Genomic DNA, 19,395 nt, shown 5'->3' on the forward strand with positions numbered 1-19,395 from the left:
TGACCTTCCACCATGACAGGGCCTTTAGGATCTGAGGAGTGATAACTATCTGATGTGCAAAGGATCCTTGAGACTGAATCCATTGCTTGTCTAGCAGGTCTGGAAGAGGTCTCATGTGAAGTCTGCAATTGGGAATAAGAGGAATACAGGAAGACATCATCCCCAGCAATGAATTGTAGATTCTCACTGAAACATACTTTATTTGCAAATGTGACGCCAGGTTTATGATTTTTTGAATACGCTCCTCTGAGGGATAAGCTTTTGCTTCCTTTGTGTGAATTACAGCTCCCAGAAATTGAAGGGACTGCGATGGCATGAGGTGAGACTTTTCTAGATTGATTCTCGGACCTAGACGACTGAAAAGGTCCATGCAACATTGCAGAGTGTGTTGGGTTTCCCTGAACGAAGTACCTTTTATGAGCCAATCGTCTAGATAAGGGAAAATTTGGTGACCTTGAAGTCTTAGATGTGCCGCTACTGGCGCCATACATTTTGTGAACATCCTTGGCGCTGACTTCAGACCGAAAGGCAATACTTTGAATTGATAATGGCGCCCCGCCACCATGAAACGAAGAAACTTTCTGTGATTTATATGAATTGGGACATGAAAATAAGCATCTAAGAGGTCCAGGGATGCCAAATAATCTCCCTTGCAGACAAGAAGGAGTATTTCCTGTAGGGATAATATTCAAAAAGATTTCTTTTTGATGAATTTGTTGAAACCTCTCAGGTCCATTACCTGCCTCCATTTCGATGTGTCTTTTTTCCTTATTAAGAAGAAATGCGAATAAAAGCCTTTCCCTCGTTGAAGGCGCAGAACCTCTTCTATTGCTTCCTTTTGTAGAAGGGATAAAATTTCCGCCTTGAGGGCTGATAGGTGTTCTTGTTTCCTGCGTATAGGAGGATGATTTGGAGGCTTTTGTATGAACTCCAGGGTATGGCCTTGTTGAATCACATCCAAAACCCATCTGTCTGTTGTTATCGACAGCCAAGCCGGATAAAAGGAGGAAAGGTAATGATTCTTGACGTTTGAACATGTGGCGGGCGCCTTGACAGAGTCACTGTCGTCTATTAGATTGTTGCGATTTACCACTCGCAGATGACCTCCCTCTGGGCTGTTGCTGGTATGTGTTTGAGGATCGAAATTGTTGAGTATTGGAAAATTGGCGATACCCCTGCTGATTGTATGGCTGGTATCTATTGGATTGGTAAGAAGATCTTTGCATGTATTGTCCTCTAGATCCTCTTCTCCGAAAGGACTGGAATCTGCCCTGTTGAAGAGACCCCAACGGATGCGCAGTGTCAGTTTTGATACTTTGGAGGGCATCATCTACATGTTTTCCAAAGAGGTTCTTTCCGTCAAACGGCATGTCCACTATTTTTGCTTGCACTTCTGGTCTAAAAGAAGTGGCTTTAAGCCATCCTTGCCTTCGGAGGGCCACTGCACCCGCCATTTGCCTGAAAGCCACCGAAGACAAATCCATCGCAATGTCTATGGATTCCGAAGCCGCCCTAGCTCCATCTTGTAAAATGGCGGCCGCCTCCTCCTTCTTATCCTCTGGTAGATGAGCCAGCAATGTCCAATTAAACAAGCAGGAGAAGATTCTGGGGCTCTATATTTCTTCTCTATCCGGGGCACCGAGGCAGCAACCGAAGCCGGGTTCCTCATTATTTTTAATTCCTCGTCCCAAATGTGAGCAATAATTGGAATAGATATAATGGATTTCCGTGAATCCTCTTTGAAATCATAGAGGAAACACTCAGCTTCTTGTACCGGAAGCGGAAGCTCAAATCTTCTCGATGTTTTTTCCATAATGTCATGGAAACCTCCAATATCTTGTGGCGGAGAGTTCACGGCGATGGAGACCGCATAGTAGGTAGAATGTATTGATCCCATTCATCCCCAACCTGAGTATCCTGAAGAAGTTCCTCTTCTTCCGGTTGATCTGCATCACTCTCGTCTAAATCATCCCTAATTGTAACAATAGGAGGAGATTGAATTTTCTGAGCTGAAATGTTGGGAGGGGGTTGAGGTGGTTGAATTTGAGCAGGCGTAGATGAATTTTTCTAGGTTGGAGTGTTAGCCTCAGGGAAACATCGATAACAATCGTTTATCATGAGACGCAAGTCTGTTACTAGAGAAATTGGCATTGAAATAGTGTCCTTTCTCATATCAGATTGAGGTTCTTCCTCCTCCTCGTAGTCATATGACTGCTGAAAGGACTCATATCTTTTTGATTCTTGCATAGGACGATCCTGGTAAGAGAATACTTCCTGAACCTCCTGATATTCTTCATCGTCAGTCTCCTGGCTCTTTATCTGAAGTTGAGATGGGCTATATGCCACACCTGGTGAGTCTTCATCTTCTGACTGTAATTCCAGCAGATTAGATGGAGGTAGTGGAGAAATCTTTGTCCAGCCGGTAAAATCTCAAGTTTTCTTCCTCGTGATGGAATAGACTTTAATGAAATTGCCTTGGGAGATTTACAAGATGCCGTAGACGGACCTCCCGTCGACAGATTTCTCGTCGACAAGGAAATATGAATTATCGTCGACGAGGTGGTCGTCGACGAAGTCCGCGTCGACAGAGTCGTCGCCGATGTCGCAGACGAAGTAGTCGACGAGGTCGTACCTGGCCTACCCGTCGACGGGCCTTTCTTCGACGACAATGTCTTAGTCGTCGCCGCAGCTGTCGTCGTCGATATGGTAGTCGTCGACGGAGCTGTCAACGTTTTCATTGAAATCAATGCCGGCGATGCCCCAGTCTTCGTCGACTGAGCTGAAGAAACTTCTCTAGACCCTGTAGATTTTTAAAGAGGAGTAGGAGGAAGAGAAGACTAAGAAGACTCTTTGTCTTTCGTTTTCTGCTTTTTAAGCTCTACCATCTCCTCAGGAGCAGAAGATTTCCTCTTTTTAGATGATTGGGATTTAGTTTCCTCTTCAGAGTCAAAATCTGAAGTGACCTTCTTCCTTTGAAGCCACAACAGTAGCGGTGCCTCCCTGTCACGCAGGGTTTTCGCAGAAAAAGTTCTGCAATGTTTACAGTCCTTAGGCACATGTTTAGGGTGAAGACAACACAAGCAGTCCTTGTGGGGATCTTCAGAAAACAGTCTAGGTTTCCCACAGGGCCTTTTGAGAGCTTTCAGCCATAGTAAGCAAAATATGAAACACAGTACCTCAAATCCAGTAGAAAGAACTTTCAGTTGGAAAGAGGTCAAAAGTTCACTCAGGAACAAAACTGAGCAAGGCTCAGGGAGACGCCTCCTCACAAGAAGGCAGTTGGAAATCTGAGGTAGGATGGCTCTGCTGGGGATTGTGATGTCAGGGCTGGCAGATGATAGGCTGAGTCTTGGACCAAATGATGAGGTTTGGTTACCAAATTTTATGATTCCCTATGGGATTTTGCTAAGCAGTTTTTTCTAGTACTGCTGTGGTCATTCTGTTACCGTGAGACTCCCACCATGACGATGGGGAAGATACAAGCATGTGAATCTATGAAAGATCGAATACTGGAGAACAATGAAGACATCTTTCTGGAGTGCTGCCCCCTCTGTGGACCTGATGGCCAACAACACGGTGGACCGGGCAGAGGCTTTTCAGTTCCTGCAGCTGCAGGGGAATGTCTCCTCCACCTCAAGAGAAATGCTAACTGAATGTCGAACTATTGGCCAGTCGTCCAAGCACTTGATGGGTCTTTGTAATTGTCAGGTTACAGCAGTTAGGCAGGGTTTTGTGTCAAGTTTGTGGTCAATCCTCAATCCTCTTCAGTTCCCAGAAAGTCAAATCTGTTTTCATGGGGTCAGGGGGCAAATACTCAATTTAGGAGCGGTAGGAGAGTGAAGGGTAGAAGCCAATGGAATACTTACCCTTGGGGTCACCACACTGCCTATATGACCACTTCATGTGGGAAGTGGGCATAATCCTGTTTCCGAGTTCCTTATTTGAATCAAAAGCAAGAAGGTGGAACCCTTCTTTCATGGGGCACATTAGGTAGTTCACCTCAGGGGAGTAACTAGCCTGGTGGTACAACACACCTACTTGCATAGCTAATTTCCCGCCTGTCCTCATGCCAAATGGACCTCAGGGCAAGGGGTGGCATCTCCCACATCTGGGCAAAACCAGGGTCACATATCAAAGGCGGCAGGGACTTTGAAGCACCTGACCTTGATATGCTAAACCACTAGCCCTCCTGCTTGAGGAGGTGAGAACACCTTCCTCTGGAGCAGGCACTGTTTCTAGCCTCAGAGAGTATGGGCTTAATCACCTGCAGAAGTCAGAAACTAGTCTGTTAGTACCCATGCCCTAGGTACCAGAGATACTATTTACTAGGGACTTTAAGGGTGCTAAAGTCCTTACCAATTGGATTACAATTAGGCTTTAACTAGCTTTAGGGAAAAGAGCACTGGCCCTGAGGTCCGTTTAGCAGGCCTTAGTGCATTGTCAGAGTTAAAAAACAGCCTTTAGTAGTCAAAGAGGGAGGCAAAAGGTGGGGGGGGGGCAACTGCAATAAAATTCCAGTTTTCTACAGTAAGGACGAAGGGGAGCACGAAGGTGCCCTGAAGAACAAGTTACTTACCTTCGGTAACGCTTTTTCTGGTGGATACAGTATCTGCCTGTGGATTCCTCACCTTGTGAATATCCCCTGCGCCAGCAACATTAGGAAACTTTTGTAGCTCTCCACGCCGACGAGGACGACGTCACAGAGGCACAGCTACGCTCGCGGCTCCGCTGACGTCACTGGATCCATAAGAAGACATCGTCGGCGTGATGACGTCAGTTCCACCCTTTTGTCCGTGCCTTCGAGGCACACGGACGGACTGACAGCAATATATATATATATATATATATATACAATATACACAGTACATAATACACAAAATAACACACACAGTGTGAAGATAATACAGGAAGGCAAAAGAAATAGCACTCTTCCTTTGACAGTAATAAATGAATTTTGAAACATTATCACTATTGTAGGTATACAAGGGTGGACAACGGGGAGGCGGGTGGGTCAGTAAGGAATCCACAGGCAGATACTGTATCCACCAGAAAAAGCGTTACCGAAGGTAAGTAACTTGTTCTTCTGATGGCTACATCTGCCAGTGGCTTCCTCACCTTGTGAAAAGATTCCCGCAGCAGTCCCACTCCCGGAGGAGTGTGTCCACCCTTCTATACCAGAAAGTCCTGAAGGACGGAACGAGCAAAGTGTCCGTCCCTCCTCACCTCGGAATCCAAGCAGTAATGCTTCGCCAAAGTGTGGAGGGAGGCCCAAGTAGCTGCCCTACAAATGTCCTCCACAGGAACACCTCTAGTTAAGGCAGATGTAGAAGACTTTGCCCTGGTAGAATGAGCCCTTATACCCTCTGGAGGTTCCTTACCGGCCAAAGAGTAACAAATCTTGATGCACAAGATAGTCCATCTAGAAAGGGTGCGCTTGTGCACCGCTCTGCCTTTCCTGCAGCCAACAAAGCCCACGAAAAGCTGGTCATCCACTCGAACGTCCTTAGTCCTATCAAGGTAGAAGCTCACCGCCCTCTTAGGGTCCAAGCGGTGAAGCCGCTCCTCCTCCTTGGAAGGGTGAGGGGGAGGATAAAAGGTAGGAAGGGTAATAGATTGCCCCAGATGGAAAGGAGTTACCACCTTAGGCAGAAAAGCAGCCCTGGTCCTGAGTACCATTCTTTCAGCATGAATGGTCAAGAACGGGGGTTTTGAACTTAAAGCTTGAAGCTCACTTACCCTCCTTGCCGAGGTAATAGTAATGAGAAAGACTGTTTTGAAAGACAACAGCCTCAAGGGACACTTGTGCAAGGGTTCGTAGGGAGAACCCATCAAGTAAGTTAAGACAAGATTTAAGTCCCATTGAGGCACAATAAAAGGAGTAGGCGGAAACTTGTTGGTAAGGCCCTTAAGGAATCGTAATACAATAGGTGACTTAAACAGGGAAGGCTGATCCGAAAAGCAAAGAAATGCCGATAAATATCCCTTAACGGTAGCTACAGCAAAGCCCTGCTGAGCAAGAGAAAGAGCAAACTGAAGGATGTTGGATAAACAAGCCCTCAAAGGGTCAATAGACTTCTCTCTGCACCAAAGAACAAATTTGGACCACCTATAGGAATACATAGATTTGGTGGAATGACGTCTAGCAGACAAAATTACATCTACCACAACTGGCGGGAGAGAAAAAGAATTCAGGTTCCCCCTTTCAATCTCCAGGCATGAAGGTGTAAGCTCTGAAGGTGGGGGTGTAGAACCTGCCCCTCCGACTGCGAGAGGAGGTCTGTCCTGAGAGGAAGACATAGCGGAGGGCACGAGGAGAGGTGGAGTAGATCTGTATACCACACCCTTCTTGGCCAATCCGGGGCGATCAATATGACTTGGGCCCGGTCTTGGTGAATCTTCCTCAGGACCCGAGGAATCAAGGGTATGGGAGGAAACGGGTAAAGGAGATGTTAGTCCCAACTGAAACGCGTCCCCCAAAGATCCCTGCATCGGATACTGGAGACTGCAGAATGACGGGCAGTGAGCGTTCTCGTGAGTGGCAAACAGGTCCAACTGAGGAGTTCCCCGCGTCCAAAAGATGTGCTGAACTACCTCTGGATGAAGCCTCCACTCGTGGTCGGCGGAAAACTGTCGACTGAGACTGTCTGCACGCACGTTCAGAACTCCGGCCAGATGATTTGCCTTCAGACAAATCTGATGATCCTGCGCCCAGGACCAGAGACGCAGAGCCTCTCTGCAGAGACAATGCGACCCCACTCCTCCCTTTTTGTTGACATACCATATCGCGGTAGTGTTGTCCGTCAGGACTTGAACAGACTGACCGCGAAGGGAAGGAACGAAGGCCTTGAGTGCCAAACGTATCGCCCGCAATTCCAAAAGGTTGATGTGAAGCAACCTTTCCTCTGGAGACCAAAGACCCTTGGTCTCCAGATCACCCAGATGTGCACCCCACCCTAAAGTGGATGCATCCGTTATCACTGTGGCCATCGATGGAGGTAGATGGAAGGGCTTTCCTTGAGACAGATTGCCCTCAACGCTCCACCAAGACAGATCCGCCGCAGCTTCTCTGGAGATCCTCACAGACTCCCCGAGATCTCCTTTGTGCTGATACCACTGCCTGCGGAAGCACCACTGGAGGGCCCTCATGTGCCAGCATGCATGGTTGACCAACAGAATGCAGGAAGCAAACATACCGAGCAGATGAAGGACCTTCAGGACCAGAACGACCGCTCCATTGTTAAAGAAGGCAATCATTTCCTGCATGTCGAGATTCCTTTGTGGAGGTGGGAATGCTCGACACACAGTAGTGTCCAGTACTGCCTCTATGAACAGGTTGCGCTGAGAGGGCACCAGGTGAGATTTGGGCACGTTTATCGAGAAACCCAATTTGTACAACAGCTGAGTTGTATCCTGCAGCAGATGAAGCACCTTCTCTGGCGACTCCGCTTTCATCAGCCAGTCGTCCAGATGGGGGAAAACTGGAATCCCCGACCTTCTGAGATGGGCTGCCAGCACAGCCATCACCTTGGTGAAGACTCGAGGTGCAGTAGTAAGACCAAACGGAAGGACTGCAAACTGATAATGTTGCGACCCTACCGTAAAATGGAGACACTTCCTGTGCAACTTCAGTATAGGGATGTGAAAATACGCATCCTGCAAGTCGATCAACACCATCCAGTCCTCCTGTTGCAGCGCTTGAAGAACTTGCGCAAGGGTGAGCATCTTGAACTTCTCTTGCTTCAGAAAAAGATTCAAGATCCTGAGGTCCAGGATTGGACGCAGCCTGCCATCCTTCTTCGGAATCAGGAAATACTGGGAGTATCATCCCTGACCCCGTTCCTGCTCTGGAACCACCTCTATTGCACCTTTTTTTAGTAATGTTAGGACCTCCTCCTGCAGGAGGAGAAAATGGTCCTCCGAGCAAGCACCTTGGCAAGGAGGGCAATTCGGAGGAAATTCCCGAAAGGGAAGGGCGTACCCATTTTCTACAAGATCTAGAACCCAAAGGTCTGTAGTAACTGATTCCCAATCTTGTAGAAAATGGGTAAGCCGGCCCCCCACAGAACCAACATGATCCAGAATGGTGGATCTAGGGCTGCTTTGCAGTGGTGGGAGGGACGGAGACAGAGGAAGAGGAGGAGGAGAGCTGCCGACCTCGAGCACGACCTCTGATTCTACCCCTGTAGCTTTTATACAGGGTGTTCTGTTGCTGCTGCTTCTGCTGGGGCTGCCTGTAGGTCCGAAACGACGACCTTCCAAAGCCTCTGTACCTCCTAAAGGAGCCCCTAGGTTGTGACTGCAGACCCAGAGATTTGGCAGTGGCTTTACTTTCTTTAAATCTCTCTAGTGCAGCATCAGCCTTTTTACCAAAAAGCCCAGAACCGTCAAAAGGCAAGTCCAGAAGCGTTGCCTGTACATCAGGGAAGAACTCAGATGACTTCAGCCACGCACTCCTCCTTGTGGCAACAGAAGAATCCATAATTCTGGTGACAGAGTCTGCGGCATCCAGGCCATTCTGGATAACCTGACGCGCAGCCGCCTGAGTGTTCGAAAGCACTTCATTAAAGTTCTGTCTGTCCTCTTCAGACAACTTAGGGGCCAGTTGTTTAGCGGAATCCATGAGAGCATGGATATAACAACCCAAAAGACTGGTGGCATTTGTCGATTTTAAGGCCATACTGGCAGAGGAGAAGACTTTCTTGGCTGATTGGTCAAGTTTTTTTAGCATCCCTGTCACTAGGGACCTGAGGAAAAGCACTTGAAGACCTCTTAGAACAAGCAGCCTGAACCACCAGACTCTCCGGAGAAGGATGGGAAGTAAGCAAGTCTGGGTCCCCTGGAGCAGCCCTATATCTTTCAGCCACAGTTTTAGAGACCGCAGGAGCTGAAAAGGGCTTACGCCATACCTCCATGACCGGTTCAATGATGGCGTCATTAAATGGACGTAAGGGTTCTGACACAGTGGAGGGAGAATGTAAAACCTCTGTGAGGATGTTTGGCTTGAACTCAGCAGTTGGTAGCTGTAGATCCAGAAGCTCGGCTGCTTTTCTAATAACCGTGTGGTAGGGCGTCACATCTTTAGAGGGAGTATCAGCTGGAGGAGTAATCTCCCACTCTCGTGACAAATCCAAGCCACTAGCTTCCTTCAACTCCTCAAACAAATCATCAGACTCCATGAGCTCACCCTCTTCCATCTCCTCAACCTGGTACCTTTGTTCTTCCAAGACTCTTTGAGCTTCTCTTCTGGATCTAATTCTCATAACCGGCGTCGGCGGCGCCGTAATCGACTGACGGCGCCGGAGCTGGCGTCGAACGCGGATCCGGAGGAACAGCCTGAGTCGAACGAGGTCGAGCCGGAGCCGGAACCGGTGAAGATGGAAGCGGCGTCGATGTCCTCGGAGCCGGGAAATGCCAAGACTGCGTCGCCGGGAAAAAAGGCATAAATGGAGTCTGAGCGTAGGCTTGAGGGACCCCCAGATTGAAAGCCTTTGGACCCATGGGACACGAAGGTGTTCCAGAGGGGTACATCGCTCTATTGAAGATCCCATACATCGCATTCAAATAGTGCGAAGGATCCTGACCCGGACCTGGAAAGGGGGGGATATGGCTCTGGCTGAGGGATAACCGGACTCGGGCCGATCAGTGCCGACGGTGGAGTCGAAGCCTCATCAGGAGCCGGATCTTCTTCAACTGGAGCCGGAGAATGAACCGGCGTCCGAGATGGAGCCGGAGCATGCTCCGGTGAAGCCACAGGAGAGGTCAGGCCAACAGGAGAAGCAGGAATAGAGACAGGAGAAGGAGACACAGTCCTTACGACGTCGAGTAGGCGAAGCCGATCTCGGAGCCGCTTCTCTATCCGAACGATGTCGAGAACCGTGCCTCTTCTTCTTTTTGTGCTTCTTGGACTTCGAAGCATGTCCCGACGTCGACTTCGATGCCAACCTCGATCTGGATCGTCTTCGACTCCTCTTCTTCTTTTTCATTCTGGCAATAAATAACTTGGCATCTCCTTCCTTTAAAGCTTTTGTACTCATCTTGCGGCAGCAAGAGCATCCCTCGACATCGTGATCCGACGACAGGCACCACCACACACAGTCCTCGTGCTGATCCGTAATGGACATATGCTTGCCACACTCCCTGCACGGCTTGAATCCGGACTTTTTCGTCGACATCTTCAACAGGAAGCAAGAAGAAAGAGAGAGAGACACAGTAGAAAAACAAAGTAACTAGCCAAAGCTACAGAGAGTCCCAGAAAACCATTCGTGTCGACCGCGTGGAAAAACGGGAACTGACGGCATCACGCCGACGAGGTCTTCTTATGGATTCAGTGACGTCAGCGGAGCCGCGAGCGGAGCCGTGCCTCTGTGACGTCATCTTCGTCGGTGTGGAGAGCTACAAAAGTTTCCGAAAGTTGCTGGCGCAGGGGATATTCACAAGGTGAGGAATCCACTGGCAGATGTATCCATCAGAAAGTGCTCTTGGATCACTGTGAACTGCAGGTGACGTCTGTGAGCAGGCAGGATGGTGATGGGGAAGTATGAATCCTGCAAGTCCAACACTACCATCCAGTCTCCCGCGTCCAGGGCAGCAGGACTTGAACTAGAGTGGGCATTTTGTATTTCTACTTTTTCATAAAGAAATTGAGAGGGCGCAGGTCCAGGACAGGACAGAGGCCTCCGTCCTTCTTGGGCAGCAGAAAGTAGCGGGATTATCAGCCATGACCTACTTCTGATGCTGGCACACTCTCAAAGCTTCCTTTGCCAAGAGAGCGGCTACTTTCTGGCACAATAATGCTAGATGGTCCTCCGTCAACCTGTCATGAGAGGGTGTCGTAGGTGGAGGAGTAGTCACGAAGTGGAGGAAGGAGCCCCTCTGGACATTCTGGAGAACTCAGCGGCCTGATGGGATGGTTTTGACCTCCAATGGTACGGGTGATAATGTATCCTGACGCCCACTGGTTGCAAAGCCTGGGGAGCTCGTGGGCTATGGTGGCTGGGTGGGTAAAGGCCACAAAAGGAGCGAAAGGCAGACCGATGTTGACGAGGGCCATAGAAAGATCCAAGGACCTAGCCGTAGCCTTGCTGCCCTTCAAGATCTCCAGCACAGAGTCCACCTGGGTTCCGAAAAGACAGGAGCCATCAAAGGGCATGTCCATAAGCGAAACTTGGACATCCCCTGAACAGCAAGTTGTCCTCAGTGAAACGTGGTGCCTTAGGTCACTGAAGAAGAAAGCCCTTCTGCCTAGCGAGTCGGTCCAGCAGAGCCAACATCTGATTATGAACTTAGTTGCATCTATCCCATCAGCCATAGCTTGAGAGAGTATGGTCCGGGCCTCCTCCAGGACCACAGGCAGCACCTACACGACTGAATCTCACTGTTCACAGACCGCAATGCCAGGCTAGCAGGAGAAAATATTTTCCTGCCTAATGTGTCCAGCCTCTTGGATTCTCTATCCGGTGGACTGGTAAGGACTGGGGCGGGGCTATGGCAGCAGGCAATTGTCCTGTTCACAGAATCCCCTGTGAATGGCTTGGACCAGGCCCCAAAAAGGACGTCCATGAGGGCTTCATTAAATGGGAGAAGCGGTTCTGATAGGGTGGCTCCCGGCTGAAGCACCGCCGTCAAGACGTTAGTCTTGACAGCTACTGAGAGCAATTGAAAGTCCAGGTCCTCGGCCACCCTGCTCACCACCAGAGCAAATGTGGCACCCTCCTTCGTAGTCACAGCAGGAGCCAAGACCAAGCCAATATCTGGAGAGGTGTCCAATTCACTGGCATCCGCCAATTCCTCACACCGATCCATGTCAGGGTCTAGTTGCTGGTATTCCTCAGGGTCCAGAGGCCCATCCCAATCTTCCAAAAGTCTTAGCCCAAAGGGATAGGACTCAGGCTCTGGCCTGGAGGAAATGGCTCCAGTCAGCGTTGGATGACACCCATTCGGCTCTGTGTCAGGGATATGAATGGGAACGGCACAACCAGAGGGCGCCAGGAGCGTTGACATCAGGACCGCCGTTGGAGAAGGTCAGGATAGTATGACCGGCGCCAGTCTGGTTACATCAGTGGATCCAAGGGGCCGACTGGTGCCAGGGATGGACCCATCAGCGGGGAACCAGTGGGGGTCCCTCCCAACCCTCCAGGTGCGAAGGCACAACTGAGGGGACAGGCCACCCAAATATGAGGTGCATGGCCTCAGATAATTTGCAGAGTTGACAGGGCTCGCTCTGGCTCCCATAAACTCGGGGATGCACAGAGCCGGCCAAGGCGCGGGCCCAACCGCGGAGCCAGGCCTCGAATGAATACACTCCCTTGTCTTGTTTGATTACTTTGATGGATGAGGTGGAGTTGAAGACCTCTTTAATTTTTTACTCACTTTTCTTCTTGTGGGACTTACTCGAACGGCAGGACAACTTCAACTGCGATGAAGACCAATGGCTCCGTGACCGATCCAGGTACCTTCCTCTTGGATGGGATTGAAACCATCGCAGCAAACAAGCATCGTGGGACTGGTTTCGGGGTATTACCACTCATCATCCAGGCTAGCTTGAATCCAGTGGCAAAGTGGGCATGAAGTACTGAGCAAAAAAACAATGGATTAAACCCAGATCTGTGACAGGGGGTGAATGTTTGCATTGTTCACCAATCCGCCTATCAATTGTTTCTTTTGCTTTTGTCCACCAAAGTGGGAAGGGTATGCCCAGGCGTGGGTCCAGTGCTCACTGTGCTACTGGATTCAAGCTAGCCAGGCTGATGAGGGGGTGATACCCCAAAACGGGTCCCAGGGTGCTTGTTTCCGGTTCAGTGAGGACCAGGCATCGCAGTTCAGGCTGGACTGTTCCCAGGAGGAGCAGGGTCAAGACTGATTTGCATATGGGTGGGTCCAAAGTGTGGTAGCGTGATGAACAGAAAAACTATGGATTAAACCCAGATCCGTTACTGGCGGGGAAGGTTGGCATTGTTCAACTTTCTATCTATCATCTGTTCTTTTTGCTGTCATTACACTTCTGTCATTTTTCAATGCAAATGAGAAGAGGCATCGATTTAAGGTCACCTCTTTTGCATGGTTATTTCACCACAGTAGTTTAATTGGTAATCCATGTTGTGTTATACAAGAAATACTTTAACTTAATAAATGCACATTAGAACACATGAGATTAAGGAAGCAATATTTCAATGTGTCTAGAGTTTCAATAACCAATACAAGTGCCTTGTACTTTGCTGGCATTGATACAATGACAATCATACACATTTTTAAGAGATTAATATAAGGTTTTTAGGATAAGTATCAGCCACCGACCTGCATTTATGACACTGGTACACATTTTCACCGCAGTTGCCACACACACCAGGGTTAGCAGGCACTGATGCACTGCAGCGGGGACACTGGAGTGTTTCTGTAGACGCCTGATAATTCTCATAGAAGTCAGCAAATTCAATCATTAGATTTGAAGCAACGATCGGCAGAGGCAGGTCAATCTTCACTTCGCTCTGCCCTGGTGTAAGCTGGACCTTCTTGGCCTTGTGCCATCGTGCAGGTCTAAAGGGAGAAGACAACAGCTATTCTGAAATGGCTGCCTTGATATGAATAAGTAGTGTTGGAGATGACCTTTAGACAATATGGATCTCACTTTAGGTGAGTCAACAGCCTTGTTATACACCTCATAACGCATTCCTAGCCAGCTAAATACTTCTCCAAGTCCAAACTTCAAACTACCTTTATCTATCAACTCTTAAACCATCCTCTTTACAACACAGCACCATATAGGCCATGCTCTTGCCAAAACAGCACTTATAAACCATCCTTAATTTAACTCAGCGCCTTATAAGCCACCGCATCCAACACTGTTAATCACCACCAATTCAACCCCACAATCCATCCTACATCCTGTACTTTTCAGTCTTGCATTTTCTGTCTGCACTGCAAGTGTGCCACTTCAGAACGGTTATATTTCTAACAAGGAATTTACATTTATTTAAATTGTTTAGACTACGTTTGGAGGAGGAGCGGCCTGTGCAGGTAGAGTGGTGGGGTCGGGTTTGAGGGTGGAGTGGGAGGGTTCGACAGACGACCACGAAGGAAAATGAAATAATTTTTCCTCGCTGTTGTCTGTCGAAATCCCCCGGCCACACCACTCTTACATCCACGGGACGCTGCTGGTTGGGAGGCTTACGTGAGCAGAAAGGCATGCCACAAGCTGCTTTAAGTGGGACCAATAAAACACATTGCTTCCAAAACTCATGTCATCATTAAATGCCACCCCATTCCCAATGCAACACTATCAAACTACTCTCTAGCTAACAAATATAAGCATTACTCTTCCAATCCTGATCCTTCACATATAACAGACACAATCTAAAATCCAAACTAACTATATGTATTCAGACCAGTACAGTGTACCTTAGCACTTCAGACAATCACTTAATTATTAAATTTTTCTTTTACCAGAAACAAAATGACAAACCATCCAACACCCTTCTATGCACAATAGAAGCCCTTGCAGCAAGCACCTACACATGTTAAACCAAACTGTGCATCTCCAAAAATGTTTGGCTCCATTACACAACTCTTCAAAAATTGTTGATCTGTCATGCACCTCCTAATCTGTGCCTGCCTATCGTCTACTTGTTACACCCTCACAGTGCCATACTACTCGTTCACAACCACTTTTCCCCATCATAGATCTCCATAACAAATCTGTCCTAACTCTTCCACATCACCCCGCCTAATCGTACATGCTCAGAACCATCTCCGTTTCATATGCTCCCTCAAGTCCACATCCTCATTGTACACCACTTTGCTCAATCATACATCTCCACATTAATATTGGTCTCATTACACAAAACACTTTTGGCACAGAACCATAATCTCTTGAAGCATCCATGTACCCTTATACATCTGAACAACAATCTCTGCTCCGTCATACACATTTCTACTCCAATATACACAAGAACAGCCATCTATGAAGCATTTCACAACCACTACAATTACAACCCTGCCGAAACGAACATGTCTATGATCAATAAACCTCAGTGTAAGTGATAACCAGTCATACAATTCTTAAACATTAACCCTTTCACATTTCTCAAACACCACCACTAAAAATGAGGATTATCGCGAATCCACTGCATTAATAGCTATTGTTGCACTACTGTATTGACATAATGCCGCTTGATTGGCAGGCTTGTCAACCTTTCTCATCTACCCTTAGATCACTTACTTGTTTTTCAATTCCACAATTGCCTGTACTGTCCTGTTATTGTAGTACAGGTTGATGCTTCGCACCATTTTTGTTCGCTTCAGGTCACCAATTTTCACTGTAACTTTGCTAATAGTGTGGCTGCCTATCAGCTTCACCACTTGCTGTGTGGTGGTGTAGCGGGTGTCCACCTTAATCGATGAAAGCTTGATGTTCTGAAAAAAAGAAAAAAATATATACTAAGGCTCATAACAGGCTTCTTTTGCACAACTACAATATAACTCCCTTGTTGCCATTTAATATCACAGTTATTTAGCTTTCTTTCCCCATAACCCAGGGTTTCATTATATAAACACCTTTCCAATAATTTAAACAATGTCAAAGATTTAAGTCCTTGTGTCCCTAGAAGCTGCTGTGCATAACCTTTGGCTGAGTGCAGTGAGATTAGTGCATAGTGTGACCTTCTGCAATGTACAGTAAGCATGGAAAAGGGCGTGGCAAGTGGCCAAATTCTACACCAAGTTCCCTGGCCCATTCAAACTCACTGTGTGAATCCTACTAGTGTGCCAAAGGGCTCTGGGCAGTCATCTATCTACCATGATCCTAGATCCTGATGCACGTAGCTTTCAACAGGCCACACTTAGCTCCTCAGAACCACAACTACTGCTACACTATATAACCAGTTCTTGTGAACAATAGATGGATGCTAGGGGATCTGGGTGCAAACACCAGCATCATATCATTAAACAAAAAGGGCAGTACATTTTCAATCTGCAAACGTTTGAAGAATCACTTTTAATTTTGGTTCTAGAAACATCAATGCCAATGTAAACAATTTTCATAGCTTTTGAATCATTTAATGGAGTGTAGAATATCATTTAGAATTGATGCCATGCAGCGGTTCTCAAACAACTGTGTAACCATTCCAAAAAACTTAATGTGTGGCAGGATAAACAACTGCCCCAGCCAATTTGGTTGGTTTGACAATAAAAAATTGGTTTGAAAACCAACAGTCTACATATAGCCCGCCTGACAGGTTTTTAGTAATGCAAATATTTCAAAACCCACTACACAGATTGACATCAACCACAAAAAGGGTCTTTGCTACATTAGGTTCTATCTACATTCCAAGTTTTGTATTTTTGACAGATTTTTCTGTTGCGGACCGCAAACATTCCTTTGGGTCTTGTGAAAATGTACTTTCCGATCAGCCAAAATAACTGTCCCACCTTGACCAATCTGCACGCACACTGGTATGAAATATCTGAGCTGCACATGCGAACCACCTGGAAAACTGTGCTCAAGGTCCCATTACTTTGGTTCCTGGCTAAAGTAAGAACACTCTGAGCACAATATCAGTCAACTCGGCTGCTGTGCTACCAAGGCCTTTTCCACACAATAAAAAAGGCCATCCTGTGTACCTCTGCCTGTAGTGGTCTCAACTGGGTAAGACACAGGTAGAACATGTTTATGCTTGGTGCAGTAAGAAACAATATGGCCTCCTGTATATGCAGCAGATTTGCTCAGGGACTTACGCTAAGCGGCACCTCTGGGTTATTGCAAACCAGGCAGGGATCACTCTCCAAGAAGTAGCCATCAAACTCCACCAAGCCTGACAGAGTGCTGTAGAAAGAATTAATAGGAGTTAATTCACAAAAAGGCTGGGGCGCTTTCAACTTGACAAGCACACAATTATTCTGGCCTGGAAACCATAGAAATGTACTATCCAGGGTCTCAAAGCTGAAAATGCATGTAAAACACGTCACCACAGTCTAAAGGCTTAGGCAAATATAGGCTTTAGAAGCATACACTAAAACAATAAAGAATGTTAATGGTGAATAGTACTCCAAGTTGTACCCAGGAGATACTGCACATTTCAAACACAGCTGCAGCTATACACCAACCTCCATAATACATCTGCACGTCAGGCAGGTTGAACAATACAAGCAAGCTGAATGAAAATGATGTTACAGGTTTGTAAATGCTTTCAATACAGTGGAAATTACTGTTAGATTAGAGCAGGCCACAAGGTTGTTGGAGCAAAGCTCCTGGGGTTTAACTTAGGGCAAAGGGGGAACCGTTTTTAGCACCCAAAATACAGCCGCAGCAGCACAGGGTGCTGGTTTGGTGTCGGATGCCCTGTTGATTTCAATGGGGAATCTCCGGTTTCAACAACGAATGCAGACTCAGGGATGGATATCTTCTGGAGGTGACCACCGGTTGGAGAGGTAAGTTGGGATGCCTGGGGATGCTGGGACACCGTCGGTTGGGCCACCCAAGGCCGTGGGACTTCGGTACAGGGGTGTCTTTAGGCATTGGGTTTTCCTTTACAGCTCCGGTCGTGGTCGAGGGGATCCTCCAGAAAGAGGCTGCAGGCTTCGCTGGGAGATTCGAGGTAGGTCAGAGATCACCAGATCTCAGGTCAGGCTCGCCAGTAGACCTCCTCGTGGTGTTGGGCCACTCAAACTTGGGCAATGGGCGTCGGGTCCAGAGCGGTGCAGACTTGCGGATTTGGCCGGAGCCAGAGTCTTTGTGAGCAAGTCCGGTGCTCACAGGAGACAGTCTTTGCTGTGGAAGGCAGGGCAGGTCCTCAGGGTGCTTGAGGTTGCTGGCTGCAGGACAAACCGGGATTTTGCTTCTGCAGGTTCAAGGTGGGGAAGGCCAGTAGGGCGAGGGCCCAGTCTGTAGGCGTCCTCCTCTTCTTAACTTTGGCACGGCTTCTTCCTTCTTAGTTGGTTCTTGTCTGCGGAGGAAAGGTTCAGGGTTGCCGATAAATACTAGATTTAGGGGCATTACAGGTAGGTTAAGGTTGGGACCAATGGGTCCCTTCCTTGGGGTGGGTACACCCCCTATTTCACCACCCTCCAGTGGGAGGGGGGCATACGCCTCACACTGGTCGGCTGGGTCTCCCCATCTGCAAAATGGCGGGACTGAGTTGTGTTTCACCTCGCCTCCCCCACCTGAGGGGTGGGGTTGGTATGTAGGGCAAACCTCCCTTCCTCACTTGGTTTCCCCGCTGATTCTCCCGCTAAAAAGGGGGGTCAGAACCAGTAGGGACCACTTGCTGGAAGCAGCAAAAGGCCTGGGGAAACTCACAAAGGCAGCAAGCCTTTGACGCTTCCCCTATGTGGACCCTGCCCATGCTGGGGGAGGAGGCTTGGCACCTCGTCCCAGGATGTGCATTGTTTCAGATCCCCAAGAGCAGCAGGCTCTCGACCCAGGGGTCCAGAAACATGTCTGGTGGTGGCAACTGGTGAGCAGCCAGTCAGCCTGGACACTAGTGTTAAGTCGTTTTTCAGGGGACATCTCTAAGATGCCTCTTTGTGCATTTTTTATTAAATCCCACACTGGCATCAGTTTAGGTTTAATGTGCTGAGAAGTTTGATACCAAACTTCCCAGTTTTCAGTAAAGCCATTATGGTGCTGTGGAGTTCACAATGACAAACTCCCACCACCATATACTCTTAATGGCATTACTGCACTTACAATGTCTAAGAATTGGCTTCGACACTGTAGGGATACAGGGCTCACGCTACTGTACCCTCACCACTGTTATAGTTCAACCAGCTAGAAGGGTGGCTGACCTATGCCAGGGCAGCGGGTTGTAGGCATGGCACACAGGGGTGTGTGCCATGTCGACTCTTCACTTTTTTCTGCACCAAAACACGCAGCCTGCAAAGGCAGTTTGTGGGTGTAAAGGTACAGGGCCTCCAAGGGTGGCACAATAAGTGCTGCAGCCCTTAGAGGCCTTCCCTGGCCACAGTGCCCTTGGTGCCTGTGGTACCATTTACAAGGGACTGACCTGTGGCCAAAGAGTGCCAATTGGGCTTTGGTTTCAATGCAGTTTTAGGAAAAGAACATAGCCCATGGGTACCTGTTTGGCAGGAACCCAGGGCCCACTCAGTCAAAGCACATCAGAAGTTTAGCAAAAAGTGGGGGCAACCATGCAAAAAGAGGGCATTTTCTTACAACATCCTCAGTATCTACTGAGTAGCAGAGTTTCCGAGTAAGTTTACAATACTGTTCCACTGTTTAAGAAGAGAGAGACAATTGATTGGGTGACCTGAACTATGTACACACACCTCGGTTCTTGCATAATACTTAACAGTTTTTGTAACTTGTCAGAAAGTCGACTGTTACTTGACATACACAATAAACTTATTTGTGGAGATTAGGATGGATGATTTTCCACTGCATAGATT

The 19,395-nt window shown here is 47.9% G+C and overlaps 1 protein-coding gene across 14 annotated transcripts in view; it reads right to left on the minus strand.

Annotated features, from left to right (window-relative positions):
• Nucleotides 1-19,395, minus strand: part of UBR4 (ubiquitin protein ligase E3 component n-recognin 4) — a 1,980,383-nt gene that overhangs the window by 334,393 nt on the left and 1,626,595 nt on the right. For all 14 annotated transcript variants that reach the window (XM_085609056.1, XM_085609055.1, XM_085609054.1 and 11 more), the window contains 3 exons: nt 16,729-16,816; nt 15,215-15,408; nt 13,294-13,533 (listed from right to left, as the gene is read on the minus strand). In XM_085609056.1, coding sequence (XP_085465182.1) covers nt 13,294-13,533; nt 15,215-15,408; nt 16,729-16,816 — 522 coding nt within the window. The remainder of the gene's footprint in view (nt 1-13,293; nt 13,534-15,214; nt 15,409-16,728; nt 16,817-19,395) is intronic.

This window comes from Triturus cristatus, chromosome 1_2, assembly GCF_964204655.1.
Source record: "Triturus cristatus chromosome 1_2, aTriCri1.1, whole genome shotgun sequence".
NCBI lineage: Eukaryota > Metazoa > Chordata > Amphibia > Caudata > Salamandridae > Triturus > Triturus cristatus.